At 61.4% G+C, this 12,181-nt stretch overlaps 2 protein-coding genes across 5 annotated transcripts; both read left to right on the top strand.

Annotated features, from left to right (window-relative positions):
* The first annotated feature begins 3,463 nt into the window (after positions 1-3,463).
* On the top strand, positions 3,464-8,182 carry ADM2 (adrenomedullin 2). The gene is made up of 3 exons (XM_080811857.1): positions 3,464-3,701; positions 3,829-3,949; positions 4,663-8,182. Exons 2-3 carry the CDS (start codon positions 3,840-3,842, stop codon positions 4,979-4,981), a joined length of 429 nt encoding a protein of 142 aa, XP_080667983.1. The 5' UTR covers positions 3,464-3,701; positions 3,829-3,839; the 3' UTR covers positions 4,982-8,182.
* Positions 8,183-8,515: 333 nt separating this feature from the next.
* MIOX (myo-inositol oxygenase) lies at positions 8,516-12,181 on the top strand. Of its 4 annotated transcripts, XM_080811768.1 has the most exons (10): positions 8,523-8,627; positions 9,144-9,227; positions 9,443-9,523; positions 9,646-9,808; positions 9,957-10,024; positions 10,131-10,240; positions 10,343-10,410; positions 10,517-10,566; positions 10,674-10,786; positions 10,881-12,181. In XM_080811768.1, exons 1-10 carry the CDS (start codon positions 8,613-8,615, stop codon positions 10,987-10,989), a joined length of 861 nt encoding a protein of 286 aa, XP_080667894.1. In that variant the 5' UTR covers positions 8,523-8,612; the 3' UTR covers positions 10,990-12,181. The 4 variants fall into 4 exon arrangements, with proteins under 4 accessions (XP_080667893.1, XP_080667891.1, XP_080667894.1 ...); XM_080811767.1 differs by having other exon boundaries at positions 8,516-8,627; positions 9,500-9,523; positions 10,517-10,786; positions 10,881-12,175; XM_080811765.1 differs by having other exon boundaries at positions 8,518-8,627; positions 10,517-10,786; positions 10,881-12,175.

Below are 12,181 nucleotides of genomic sequence, written 5' to 3'. Positions count from 1 at the left end.
GTCACTTAGACCCAAATAGGTCCTCACCTCCACATTACCACACCAGTGAGCTGTGCACGGGCAGGCAGGGTCCCTGGAAAGGCCCCTGGCCTGGCGCCTGAGTCCAGGGCCAGCTGTCCGTCAGAGACTGTGGAGACCCTGTGTCCCAGTCCCCCACCCTCAGGCCCTAAGGAGCCCATTCCTTGCAGCCGTCTCAGAGGTTCCATAGGGTCGAGGGTAGGTCTGGGGTCCCTTCCAGACCATGCTACCCTCCACTGAGTTTCTCGCCATCCAAGTCTCCTGACCACTGTATTGTCCGTGTCACCCTCAGAGGCACGTGCTTCTGCCTGCTTCCCCCTCTTCTGGGGCACCGTGCCCCCCCCCTTACCTCTTCTCTCCAGCAGGTGAAACCCTCCTGCAGGGAATGACTCTCCCTGGCTTCCTCTTTCGCTCCTTTTACCACCCACTGCGGCTCCGATCGCCCATCATCCTGCCCATGTCCTCGACAGCCCCCGCCTCTCTGACTTTGTTTACGCTGTCCCCACCTGGCAAACCCCAGCCATGCACAGCCCCGCACCCCTATAGTGCAGAGTGGCCATGAAGACATCGCGGACACTCCTCCCACTGCCTGGCCTGCTGACGTCTGGTCAGCCTCTGACCCCACCTGCTATGTTTCAGAGACGACCCCACTGCCCCTCCTTCACAGAGAGAACAAAGCCATCAGATGGGAGGCCTTCTGCTGCAGCACCAAACCCCAGTTCTGCCCCCTCACACCCCAACTCCTCCTTCCACTCCGCCCCTCCCCCCCACCTCCCCACTGCCTGCGGTTCCCTCTCAGTGGCCCCCTCCTCACTCGTGCCCTCTCTACAGATCCTGGCCATGAGGATTACACTCAACCTCCCCACCTTAAAACATTCAAGCAAAAGCTCTTTTCAAGCGCTTCCCCAGCCGGCCTCCACACTAGCTTTCCTTGTCCCACGCACATTTCTTCTCTAAAGCATCCTGCCAGTGTCACCAGCACACCTGCCTTCTGTGGCCCGGTCAGTCCCCCGCTCACCAGGGGAACCTCTGGGCTTCTTGCGAACTTCCACAGGCAAGCAGCTCCTGCAACTGAGTGTAACTGAAGGTAGCCTCGGGTCTGGCCTTGGAGGACACGCACCGTTACACACAGCAAGGACCGCGAGATGTGCTGTCCAGAGGGCTGTGGGGCCACAGAGGGGGCCTCTCATCCAGTCGCAGGGACTTGGAGGGGGGCAGAGGACACCCCATGCGTCTGGGGTTTGGAGGGAGATGGGAGCACACGCCCGTGGTGGCAGCAAGTACTCTGAAAGAAAGAAGGCACAGAGCCACAGGCCTGTGAGCTGAGTTTACCTTCACTTTACTGGATCAAAAAATCTCCCAGAGGCAAGGAATTTTGATCTAATTTTTTCTTTATTGGAGGAGTGAGTAGTACGATCACCTCTGAGTTTTGGAAAGATGGCAGACTGCAGCGGACAGATTGTGGGGAAGGGGCTGGCTGTCCCGGGGTCCTCTGCCCACCCCTTCCCGGGTTGTCCCTCCAGAGCTAGCATGCGGCTTCGGTCCTCTTTCTGCACTGTCTGGGGGCAGAGCTCACCACACCTCTCGCCTCCCACGGCCTTGCCATTTATGAAACTCCCAGGCCTGTGTTCCATCCAGCTCTTCTCTCTCTTCAGCCCCAGGCCCACGAGGCTAGAGGGCAGCCAGACCCCTCTGCCAGGATGACCCCAGGCGGCCAAACCCACCCTATCTCACTAGGGGCTTCCCGCTTGGGCAACTAGAAGGGCCCACCCTCCTCGCCTGCCCCCGTGTCGCTCAGTTCCTCTCAGACCCAGGCACCCCTCCTGCCCCATCGCACTTCCCTACTGTAACGATGATGGTTTCACTCTCCTCCCCAGGTGGTAAAAATAAATACACAAACAGAAACCAGAATGGCTGCTGGTGCTTCCCTACCTTCTTCAGGATGTAAACCAAACTCTCCAACACGCCATGCGTTCAACACTTGTCGATTTATTCACCCAGCAAGTGTTTACTGAGCTCCTGCAGTGCACGCAGCAGGAGGCACAGAGAGTGACCACGTCATCCGTGGTGACTTGACAGAGGCAGCAGGACTGGAGCAGCTAAGACAGAGGAGGAAATGGGAATGGACACAGAGACGCTCTGATGATCAAAGAAACATCTTGGGGGGGATGGGGTAACTGTCCCTTCTCAGATTGACAAAGGCCCAAAGAACGGCCAACGCCACGCCCATCAGCAGTTGAGTGGACGGCACAAGTTTTGTGGAGAACGGCTTGGCACTATCTGTCAACACAAACACAGCTTCACCTTCAAACAGAATTTCCCCTCCTAGCAAAGGATCCTATCCAGACACTTCTCTGAGCTCACAACAGAAGGGTTCTTGCTCTTGAAAAGACCAGACATCGCCTAATTCTTCATTAATAAAAGATCAATTAAGAAGTTACAGAACAGGGCGCCTGGGTGGCTCAGTGGGTTAAGCGGACTGCCTTCGGCTCAGGTCATGATCCCGGAGTCCTGGGATCGAGTCCCACATCAGGCTCCCAGCTCCATGAGGAGTCTGCTTCTCCCTCTGACCTCCCCTCTCATGCTCTCTCACTCTGTCTCTCTCTCTCTCTCCCTCAAATAAATAAATAAAATCTTTAAAAAAAAAAAAAGAAGTTACAGAACAGGGGCTCAGTGGGTTAAGCCTCTGCCTTCGGCTCGGGTCATGATCCTGGGGTCCTGGGATCAAGCCCCGCATTGGGCTCTCTGCTCCGTGGGAGCCTGCTTCCCTTCTTCTCTCTCTCTCTGCCTGCCTCTCTGCGTACTTGTGATCTCTGTCAAATAAATAAATAAAATCTTAAAAAAAAAAAAAAAAGAAGTTACAGAACGCCTACATATAGGAGGAGGGCCTGGAGGTCTCTCTCTGTACATACATATGTTTTTACTTACAAACACCGTGTGATACACCACCACCACCTGCCCCAGCGTAACACACTAGTGTGCAGAAGAGAAAGGCAATGCAGGGCCTCACGTTTTACTTATTTAAATTTCATACAAAACCCATTTACTACTTCAGTAATAGGGAAAGAGGGTGGGGATTTTTCAGAACACAGCTGTGGGGGTCTGGAGGGAGGGTCTCCAAATCACCTCGGTGCGGAACTGACCAGCTAGAGTGCTGTTGTCCACTCACATGATTCTGCCAGATCCCCAGGCCACCAGGCAGGGCAGGCGTCTGGGGGTGGGACCCGGCCTGGGGGACAGCAACCCCCCACCCCACGCACACCCACTCCTTCCATGGGCAAGATCCCCAGGCTGCCAGACAGTCCTCTCCACCAGACGGCGCCAGAGGTTGGTAGCCATGGGGGCCCTGGCCAGTCGGAGCACTTCCCAGCGGGATGGGGCTTCTGTCAGTCTACCCCCTTGTCTGCACCCTCCGTGCTGCCCAATGGGCTGGGCAGGAGTCGTGAGCAGGAGGGCTGGGCTTCCTGCCCAGCTGGGGCATCCGGCTCCGCCTCCTCCTGGAAAAACTATTTAGTCTGGGAGGTGCTGAGGCCGGGTCCCAGGCAGGCCCCAGACCAACCCACCAACCGCAGACCACACGCTGACTGGGGAGGTTCCCCACCAGCCAGGTGCTCCCTGCCCAGCCAACACCAAACCCACCGGCTGCTTCTCTCCTGACACCTATCTGCCACGGACAGACTCAGGTAAGAGCTTGCCAGTCCCCACGCCTGTGCATCTGATCACCAGGGCTTCCCAATGGGGCTGGGGAAGGGGGTGGTGGAGGTGAGGGCCATCGGTCCCCCACACCTGCCTGGCTCACACTCCCTCCAGCCCCGCCCGCCATGGCCCGGCTCCTGACGGTTGCCTTTGGTTGCATCAGCCTCCTCTACCTGCTGTTCCCAGGCACGCTGCCCCGCAGCCCAGGCAGGACCCAGAGGCCTGCCCCACCCAGGTGAGTGGAGTTCACACCAGCCCAAACCGTGGCCCACAGGGAAGGAAATAAGAATGCCCCGGGAGGGACCCTCTGTCACCCTCCCCAGTACCCCCCTCCTCCCATTCCTCCAGCATTGGGGAAACCCCCCACCTGCTGCTAAGGCTTACCTCCCAAATCAAGGGCCAGAAAATAAGCCTTCAGCAAATCCTGAGCAGGGCAAGAGGCCCCTCTGTGTCCCTCCCTCCTAGGGCGCTCCCTTCCCCCGTTGGTAGAACAACCCTCTCAAGGAGAGGTTGGCTAAGAGAGGGGAGGCTGGAGGGATCCCCAGGATTGCCCACCTTTCCCCAACCCCCGAGTGGAGGGCTGGGAAGGTGGGGGGTCATGCGGGTCATGAACACAGTGACCCACAGAGGCCAGCACTGCCCTTTGCCCAGGGAGGCATGTGCCCTGCACAGGCGAATGGCCTTGTGACCTGGGCTGCTGAGGTGGCTGGGAGACAGGACCCAAGCCCAGCGCTCCAGAGGGACCATGGGCTTCCCCTGGCCGTGCTCCAGGCTGTGTGTGCGCGTGGAGGGGTGCTGTGGGCTTCCCCTGGCCGTTCTCCAGGCTGCTGGGGAAACTGGGCTTCCCCTGCCCGCGACCCCAGGCCTGTGTGGAGGGGAAAGTGCGTGGGTGTGGGGGGTCTCGGAAGAGTTGGGCCGTCAGGTTTACTTCCTCCATCCCCTCTGCAGGGCGCCCCCAGCCAGGACCCCTTCCAGTGGCCTGAAGCCTCGTCACCCCGCACCTCGGCGTGTGGTCTGGAGGCTACAGCAGGCCCTGCATCCACAGAGGAGCGCCAGCCGAGCCCCTGCTCTGGGGCGGCCTCTCCGGGGCGGCCCCCCCCGGCACCTGGGCCCCCGCAGGTCCCGAGCCCAGCTCCTGCGGGTGGGCTGTGTGCTGGGCACCTGCCAAGTGCAGAACCTCAGCCACCGCCTATGGCAGCTGGTTGGGTCAGCTGGCCCACGGGACTCAGCCCCTATGGACCCCAGCAGCCCCCACAGCTACGGCTGAGGTGGAGAGGGCCATCCCCACGCCTGGACCCGCCAGGATGCTATACCTCCGTCCCGGAGCTGCGCCTGGGCCCCCAGCCCCCACCCAGCCCCCACCCAGCCCCTGGACCTCCTGCACACCCCAGTCAGCGGAACAGTGCGCAGGCCCCACCCCACCAGGTTCTGTAGCGAGCACCCTTAAACAGCTTTGGATGCGGAAACCCACGCACATGTGTGGACCCAAGCAGATCCGCAGGCCGAGTCCGTACCTCTAAAAAGGGTTTCAGAGGGGCAGGGTCTGCCCAAGGATGTGGAGCGGAAGCCAGGGTGTCCCCCACCCCCGCCCATCCTGACATCATCAGACTCAACCTGACTTTGGGCGCGCACACTCGGACTGTCCCAGGTCCCCCGCTCTTCCACTCCCTGTGCCCTCGAGACTGGGAGGGCAGCAGGGAGGAGGACCCCACTGGGGTCCCCGTCCCCAGGGCCAGGGGAAAGGGAGGACAGGCCCTGTTGGGAACCGTGTTGCCCCCGTTGCCAACGCTGGGGCCTGGGCTTGAGGCGAAAAGGGAGACCCTTCCCTGGATCTCTAGCCCAGTAGCTGGGGACCCTGGGAGAAGGCGTTGAGTTTCTGGAGGTACACTGGGGCATTCCAGGGCAGGGCAGCACCCAGCGAAGGCCCCTTCCCATCCCTCAGGGCAGGGCGGGGCTGGGGGGGATGCTCTCCCCACCCAAAGAGGTCCATGAAGTTGGAACCATCACCACCTCACCTGGGGGTAGGATGGCCAAACACGGGCGGGGGGCACACAGGCAGCAGAGTCTCCCTGACCCCACCCTGCCCAGCCTGGGGACCCACTGGGGGCAGGCACGGGGACAGGGGGAGGCTGGAGCAGGCTTGTCAAGAATTTCGGGAGGCAGATTGGCCTTTAAAGGTTGGAGCAGGATCGCTGGTGCATTCGGCGTATATTCGCCCCAGGTTGGGCCTTTAGGTTTGATTTGTGATCCCTGAGCCTTTCTTTGTTAGTTCCCTATCACTGATATCCACCCCTCCCCACCCCGCCCCCATCAGGCAGGCATCACCCAGGGTTCAGAAAGGTGGTTTCTTTTCTTTTCTTTTCTTTTACAATATTTTTAATTTATTTGAGAGAGAGAGCGCACAGAGGGAGAGTGAGAGGGAGAAGCAGATGCCCAGTCAAGTACGGAGCCCGACACGAGACTCAACACGGGGCTCAGTCCCAGCACACTGAGATCATGACCTGAGCAGAAGGCAGATGCTTAAGCACCAGAGCCAACCCCCCCGGGGCGTCCTGGAGAAAGGTGGTTTCTAGTACTCCGCACCAGCAAACGCTCTCACCGCACCTCATCTGTCAACATCTGTCAGTCACCCTGCGAGGAGAGCGCCAGCATTCTCCCACCTCTCGAAGCAGGAACCACAGCCACAGAGGTCACGGGTGCTCAGGGTTGCGGGCAGGCCTGCTCCCCAGAGACCCTGGGCCCCCTAAGGGTGGGAGGCTCCTGGAAACGCCCATCTGGGCTCCCACCCTGGCGCTTGCTCTCCTGGCTTGGGAACCGCCTGGCCAGAAAAGGCATCGTCCCTCCGTTAGCTGGCAAGGGGACAGTTCAGGCCGGCTCCGGCCCTGCAGGGAGGGTGGGAAGCAGAGCACAGCAGGCAGGAAAGGCTGCCTGGAGGAAGCATCAAAGGTCTCGGGGAAGGCGCTGAGAGAGCCAAGGCCCTGAGTCCACAGAAGCTGTGAGTGTGGCTGCGGACCCACCCCCAAAAAGCCGCTGAGAGAGGCTGGAACCAGCGTGAGTGAGTGAGGGCAGGAGAGGCCAGCCGGCCGGGCCTCAGAGCCACTGAAGGGTGTCAGCAGGGGCGGGCAGGGAGCGCGTGCAGTGAGAACCTGGCAAGGGGGATTGGGGAGAAACGAAGAGGAGGGGTCTAGGAGGGTCAAACCGGTCAGGGCGCCACGTGGCCAAGACCCACCCCCCACCCGCCAAGGCAGCCAGTCCTGGGCCCGTGTATCGTCCCGTCCTCCACGTACGCTGTTTTTTCTGCCAGGGACACCCCCACACTGGTCAGAGTGACCAGACCCCCAAGGTCCCGTGCCATGTGCCCTGGCACTCCACAGTGTGGGGTGGATTTTCCTCAAAGCAGGATGGACGGCAGACCTCCAGGCATCCCTGCACCGTGACATATGGCCTCCCAGTGGCCCCTGAGCTCCAGGCCACGCTGGGGCCTCCTACCTGATGCCTCGCTCAGACTTTCAGCGGCAGCACCCAAGCTCCCCAGAGCCCCCACCAGCCACGTCTTCCTCAGACAAACGCTGTGGGCTGTTCATTCGCTCCTTTTTCTGTGGGTGAAGGCTCTGGTCACCTCCCTGGAGCCCCAAGCCTTCAGCATCGTTTGCCGAGCACGAAGAAACGACAACTACCCCCTCCCGCCGGACGCCACAGTGGGAGGGAAAGGAACCTCGAAGGAAAACCAAAACCAACGACACAGACGGCGCCGCGCTGGAGAGCTCCGCAAAGGCTGCACGTCGCCATCTTCAAGGGGGGCCCAGCACTGCCCCCAGTTTATTCTCTGCACAGGCAGGAGCAGCCCCCACTCCCACAGTCTTCTTGCCTCAGTGACGTTGAGTGGGGGCTCTGACCCACACCCCTGCAGGTGGAGGAGGACAGTGTCCCCCATTGACCATACTCGGACACCCCCCCCCCATCTTTTTTGAGAGCACTGGCCTTGCCAATTGGTGACGAGGACTTAGTCTGCTGCGTGTCTGCCTCCTCCTTGGACACAGTCAGCTCCCAGGCAGGCGTGTGTCCTCAGTTAGGTTCCCACTGTGTCCGCAGTGCCCATCCCCGGTTCACGTACGGTCAACGCCAGCTGGATTCACCTCTGCCCCGACTCCAGGCCAAGCCGCTCACCTCAAATGCCAGACAAAGAGCCCACCCTTGACAAAGCAGCCCCACGGCTCCACCAGGCCTCACCCAGTATTAGGCAAGGACCCCCCCCCCCCCCCCCGCCCCTTGAGATCCCATCACCTGGCCGGTCTTTCAGCAGGATTCCCGTGAGACGGCTTAGCGAGAATCCCCCCTACCCTCGAGATCTGCCCTTAGCAACTTTCCATCCACTGACCCCACTCTGCTTACCGCAGCCAAGCCCCCCACTGTCTTTGCTGGATTCTCTCTCCCCTATTGCAATGGTGGTGAATAAACTCTTTCGCTCCTGTTCAGCAAGTGTCAGAATGACTCTTCCTGCACTTCCCAGAATCCCCAGGGCCTGAGGCTGATGGGTGGGGTCCAGGGTCTGCAGGACCAGTTGGGAGGGGCCTACAGTGGCCAGGGTGGGGTTTAAAACCCCTGCAGGGAGCGCTGGAGGCTGGCCGCCACTCAGGGCTACCCATCCGGAGCAGGTTAGTGGTTCAGGGAGGCCGAAGTCGGGGAGAGGGGGCTGGGGCCGGGGTTGGGGCACCGGGAGCTGCTCCCGTGCTGACACATTAACTTCTGAGGCCAGGAGGACGGTGGATGGTCACTCATTACCGAGGGCCAAGGCCAAGGGGCTGGGTGGTGTCCGGTCACTTATGTAAGCTGTGGGCATATATAGGGGCACACGGCCCGGGGGACTCTCACCCACCTGCCAGCTCTGCTCCCTCGACATGAAGGCGGCTGTGGTGAGTACTCCAGACCCAGCACGGTGTGGCCCCACGGCCTGCTCACCTGGGCTGGACGTCCCTCCTGGGAAGGAGCGGCAGCCTCCCACCCTCTCTCAGCTGGTTCCCACCAGTCCGCTGGTCCCGGTCGAAGGGTCAAAGGGCTCCCTCTTTCCTGTCTTCCTCCTGCTGTTTAGGCTTAGCTGGGGCAAAGGTCAGCAGCCCCACCCCTGGGCTCCCTGCAGACCCAGGCCCCGAGAAGGAGGTGCCGGCCGCTGGTGCTGTGTGCTCGCACGCGGCCTCCCGGGCACTCCCGCCTCACCCTAGAAGCAGGCCTCTGGCTGATGCCCGTTTTGCAGAGAAGGACACCCATGGCGAGGTTGCCTCCGATGGCGGGTGTGCTCAGGAGGGGCTGTGCCCTGCTGGCCACCGGCGTCCCTGCTGGTCGGTCTCTTAGGCTCTGGTGTCCCCACGGGGATGGCCTCACTTCTCATGGAGCTGGCATGACGGTGAAATGGGTGTAATCCCCCACCCAAGCAGGGCCCAGACCCTTCCCTGGTCTACCGGCCTGATGTGGACCCCGAGGTAGCCAAAGACAAGGGCATCTTCCGGAACTACAGGGTAAGGGCCCCACCCTGGCCCCCGCCCCACCCCACCCCAGGCCCGTCTTTCTGGGGGGTGGGCAGCACCTGCCACTTTGCACAGCTCAGGGTCCTCTCTTGGGTGCTCTCATTCACATCTTTGGGGCCAAGTTGGGGAGACGGGAGCAGTGGCCCCCAGAGGTGTGAAGGGCAGGGACTGGCTGGTGAGCCTGCTGGCTGACCTCTGGCTTGCAGTCTGGCCCGCTCCTGGACCGTGTCTTTGCCACGTATAAGCTCATGCACACTCAGCAGACCGTGGACTTCGTCAGGAAGAAGGTACTTGGCAGCTTCCCCGCCTGCCAGCCCCCACCTCCCCAGGCCGAACGGACGGACGGAGAGGGGCCGGGCCCTGATCCAACCAATCTCGTGGCCGTGCTGACCTCCCCTTCCTGGCCTAGCACACCCAGTTTGGGGGCTTCTCCTACAAGAAAATGACTGTCTTGGAAGCCGTGGACATGCTGGACGGGCTGGTGGACGAGTCGGACCCAGACGTGGACTTCCCCAACTCCTTCCACGCCTTCCAGACCGCTGAGGGCATCCGGAAAGCCCACCCCGACAAGGGTGCGCCTCCCTCCTGTGGTGGGCCGCAGTGGGAAGGCAGATGGGTCTCGGCCATTTCCCGGCCTCACCCCTGCGCCCCAAGCCTCCTCCTCCTCCTCCGCCTGGTCTTGCCATCCCCACTAGCCTGCTCTGTCCCTCTCCCTCCCAGACTGGTTCCACCTCGTGGGGCTGCTGCATGACTTGGGGAAGGTCCTGGTTCTGGCAGGGGAGCCCCAGGTAAGGGCAGGGGTGGAGGGGTGCCACTGGGACAGCCGGGGCTCGGGGCTCTGGAAACCCGCCAGGTGGGCCGGCCAGTCACATGCAGGTGGCTGCCTGTCCACAGTGGGCGGTGGTTGGAGACACCTTCCCGGTCGGCTGCCGTCCCCAGGCCTCTGTGGTTTTCTGCGACTCCACCTTCCAGGACAACCCGGATCTCCAGGATCCCCGATACAGGTGCTCCTCCCCGGCCGCCGGCCAATACAGGTGCTCCCCCCCGGCCGCCGGCCCCCCTCCCCACCTTGCTCCCGGGCCCTCACCCTCTGTCTGTCCCTGCAGCACAGAGCTCGGCATGTACCAGCCCCACTGCGGCCTGGAGAACGTCCTCATGTCCTGGGGCCATGACGGTGAGGCCAGTCGGGGGCGGGGCGGGCGGTGAGGACGGTGGGAGCCCCGGGGGCGGCGGGGGAGCACGGCTCTGGGAGCCCAGGAGTGACACCGTGTCTCCGGCAGAGTACATGTACCAGATGATGAAGTTCAACAAATTCTCTCTTCCCCCAGAGGTAGGTGGAGGGCAGGGGCCCGTCCGGCCACCCTACCTTCCCCGCCCCCCCTCAAACCCCCTCCCCTCCGCCGGGAGCTCGCTGGGCGTGGCTTCCTTCTGCCCTAGGCCTTCTACATCGTCCGGTTCCACTCCTTCTACCCCTGGCACTCGGGCGGCGACTACCGGCAGCTGTGCAGTGAGCGGGACCTGGCCATGCTTCCCTGGGTGCAGGAGTTTAAGTACGGCCGTCCCTGTGGGGGGCCGAGGGGGGGCGTGAGGGGACTGGAGGGGCTGGGGGCATCCTCATGAGGCACTGTCCTTTCCCTGCTGCAGCAAATTTGACCTCTACACCAAGAGCCCGGAACTGCCGGATGTGGACACGCTGCGGCCCTACTACCAGGGCCTCATTGACAAGTACTGCCCTGGGGTGCTGAGCTGGTAACCAGCCTGGCCGGGGGCTCCGCTGCTCACCTAGGTCAACGCCCCCTGCCCTGACGCTCTGCCCAGGGCCAATAAAGACCCTGAAGCTGCCTGGGGTCCGAGCTTCACTGACATGGGCGCCTGTCATGGCCACAGTGCACCGTGTGTGGGGAGGCAGGTCATGGGCCCTTGGACATGCATATCCCGTCTCGCCGGCCACCACAGGCCATTGCTTGCCATTCCAGCTCTGGCCTCAGAATCTGGGGCTGCCCTATCCGTCCTCACATTCTCAAAATAGTTACCAAATGCTCTGGGCTCCGTGTCCCTAAAAAAGCAAAACGAAGCAAAACATTCGATAGCTGGCAAAACGGATTACAGAAAACCTCGTATAACAAGTGTGCGGGTTCAGTGCAGAACCGAAGGGCCATCCCTGTGCGCCCCGAGGTGCCACCTGCGTCTGGGGTTGGCCAGTGACCTTTGTATGAGTGTCACTCTCCCCCCCCCCCCAGGACAGGTCCCTCAGTGCTACAGGTCAGTGCTGGCTTCGTACCTCCTAGCAGCTGATTTCTTGGAAGAAAGTGGCGCATTGGTCTTGGGGAGTTTCGGGGTGCTGTGCTGGTCACACCCCCGTGGTGCTCACGTTTCCTGGGTATTCCCCACCGACGTGAGCGCATACAGAGGCTTCATCAGATCCAGAGCTGGCTTGTCGGGGCGAGTGCTCCAGAGGCCGTCTCATAGTCTGTACCGGGCGGTAGAGGCTGTGTTGTTGGAACCCACCTTGTTCACACTAGAACCTGAGAAGGCAGAGCAGTGACGTTCCCGCCCCCCCCCCGCCCCCCTCCTCGCTCGTCTGAGAGACGCTGGCAGGAGAGAGAAGTGCTATTTGGTGGTTAGTTCCTCCAGGAAAGGCAAGTGAAGTCCTCACTCTTACTCTTAACTTACCAGTTTGAAAGCGTTGGCTCCTAGCACCACGCGGAAGGTGATCTGTTTACCTCTTTTGGGTTAAGAATGCGTAGATTTCAGGGACACCTGGGGGGCTCAGTGGGTTAAGCGTCTGCCTTCGGCTCAGGTCATGATCCGGGGTCCTGGGTTCGAGCCCCACATCGGGCTCCCTGCTCAGCGGGGGGCCTACTCTCCCTCTGCCTGCCACTGCCCTTGCTTGTGCCCTCCCTCTCTCCCTCTTTCTCTGTCAAACAAATAAATAAAATCTTTTT

This window comes from Martes martes, assembly GCF_963455335.1.
Source record: "Martes martes genome assembly, chromosome: 8".
Classification (NCBI taxonomy): Eukaryota; Metazoa; Chordata; class Mammalia; order Carnivora; family Mustelidae; genus Martes; species Martes martes.
Note: the sequence above shows the minus strand (reverse complement) of the source record. Positions and strands in the feature narration are given on the sequence as shown.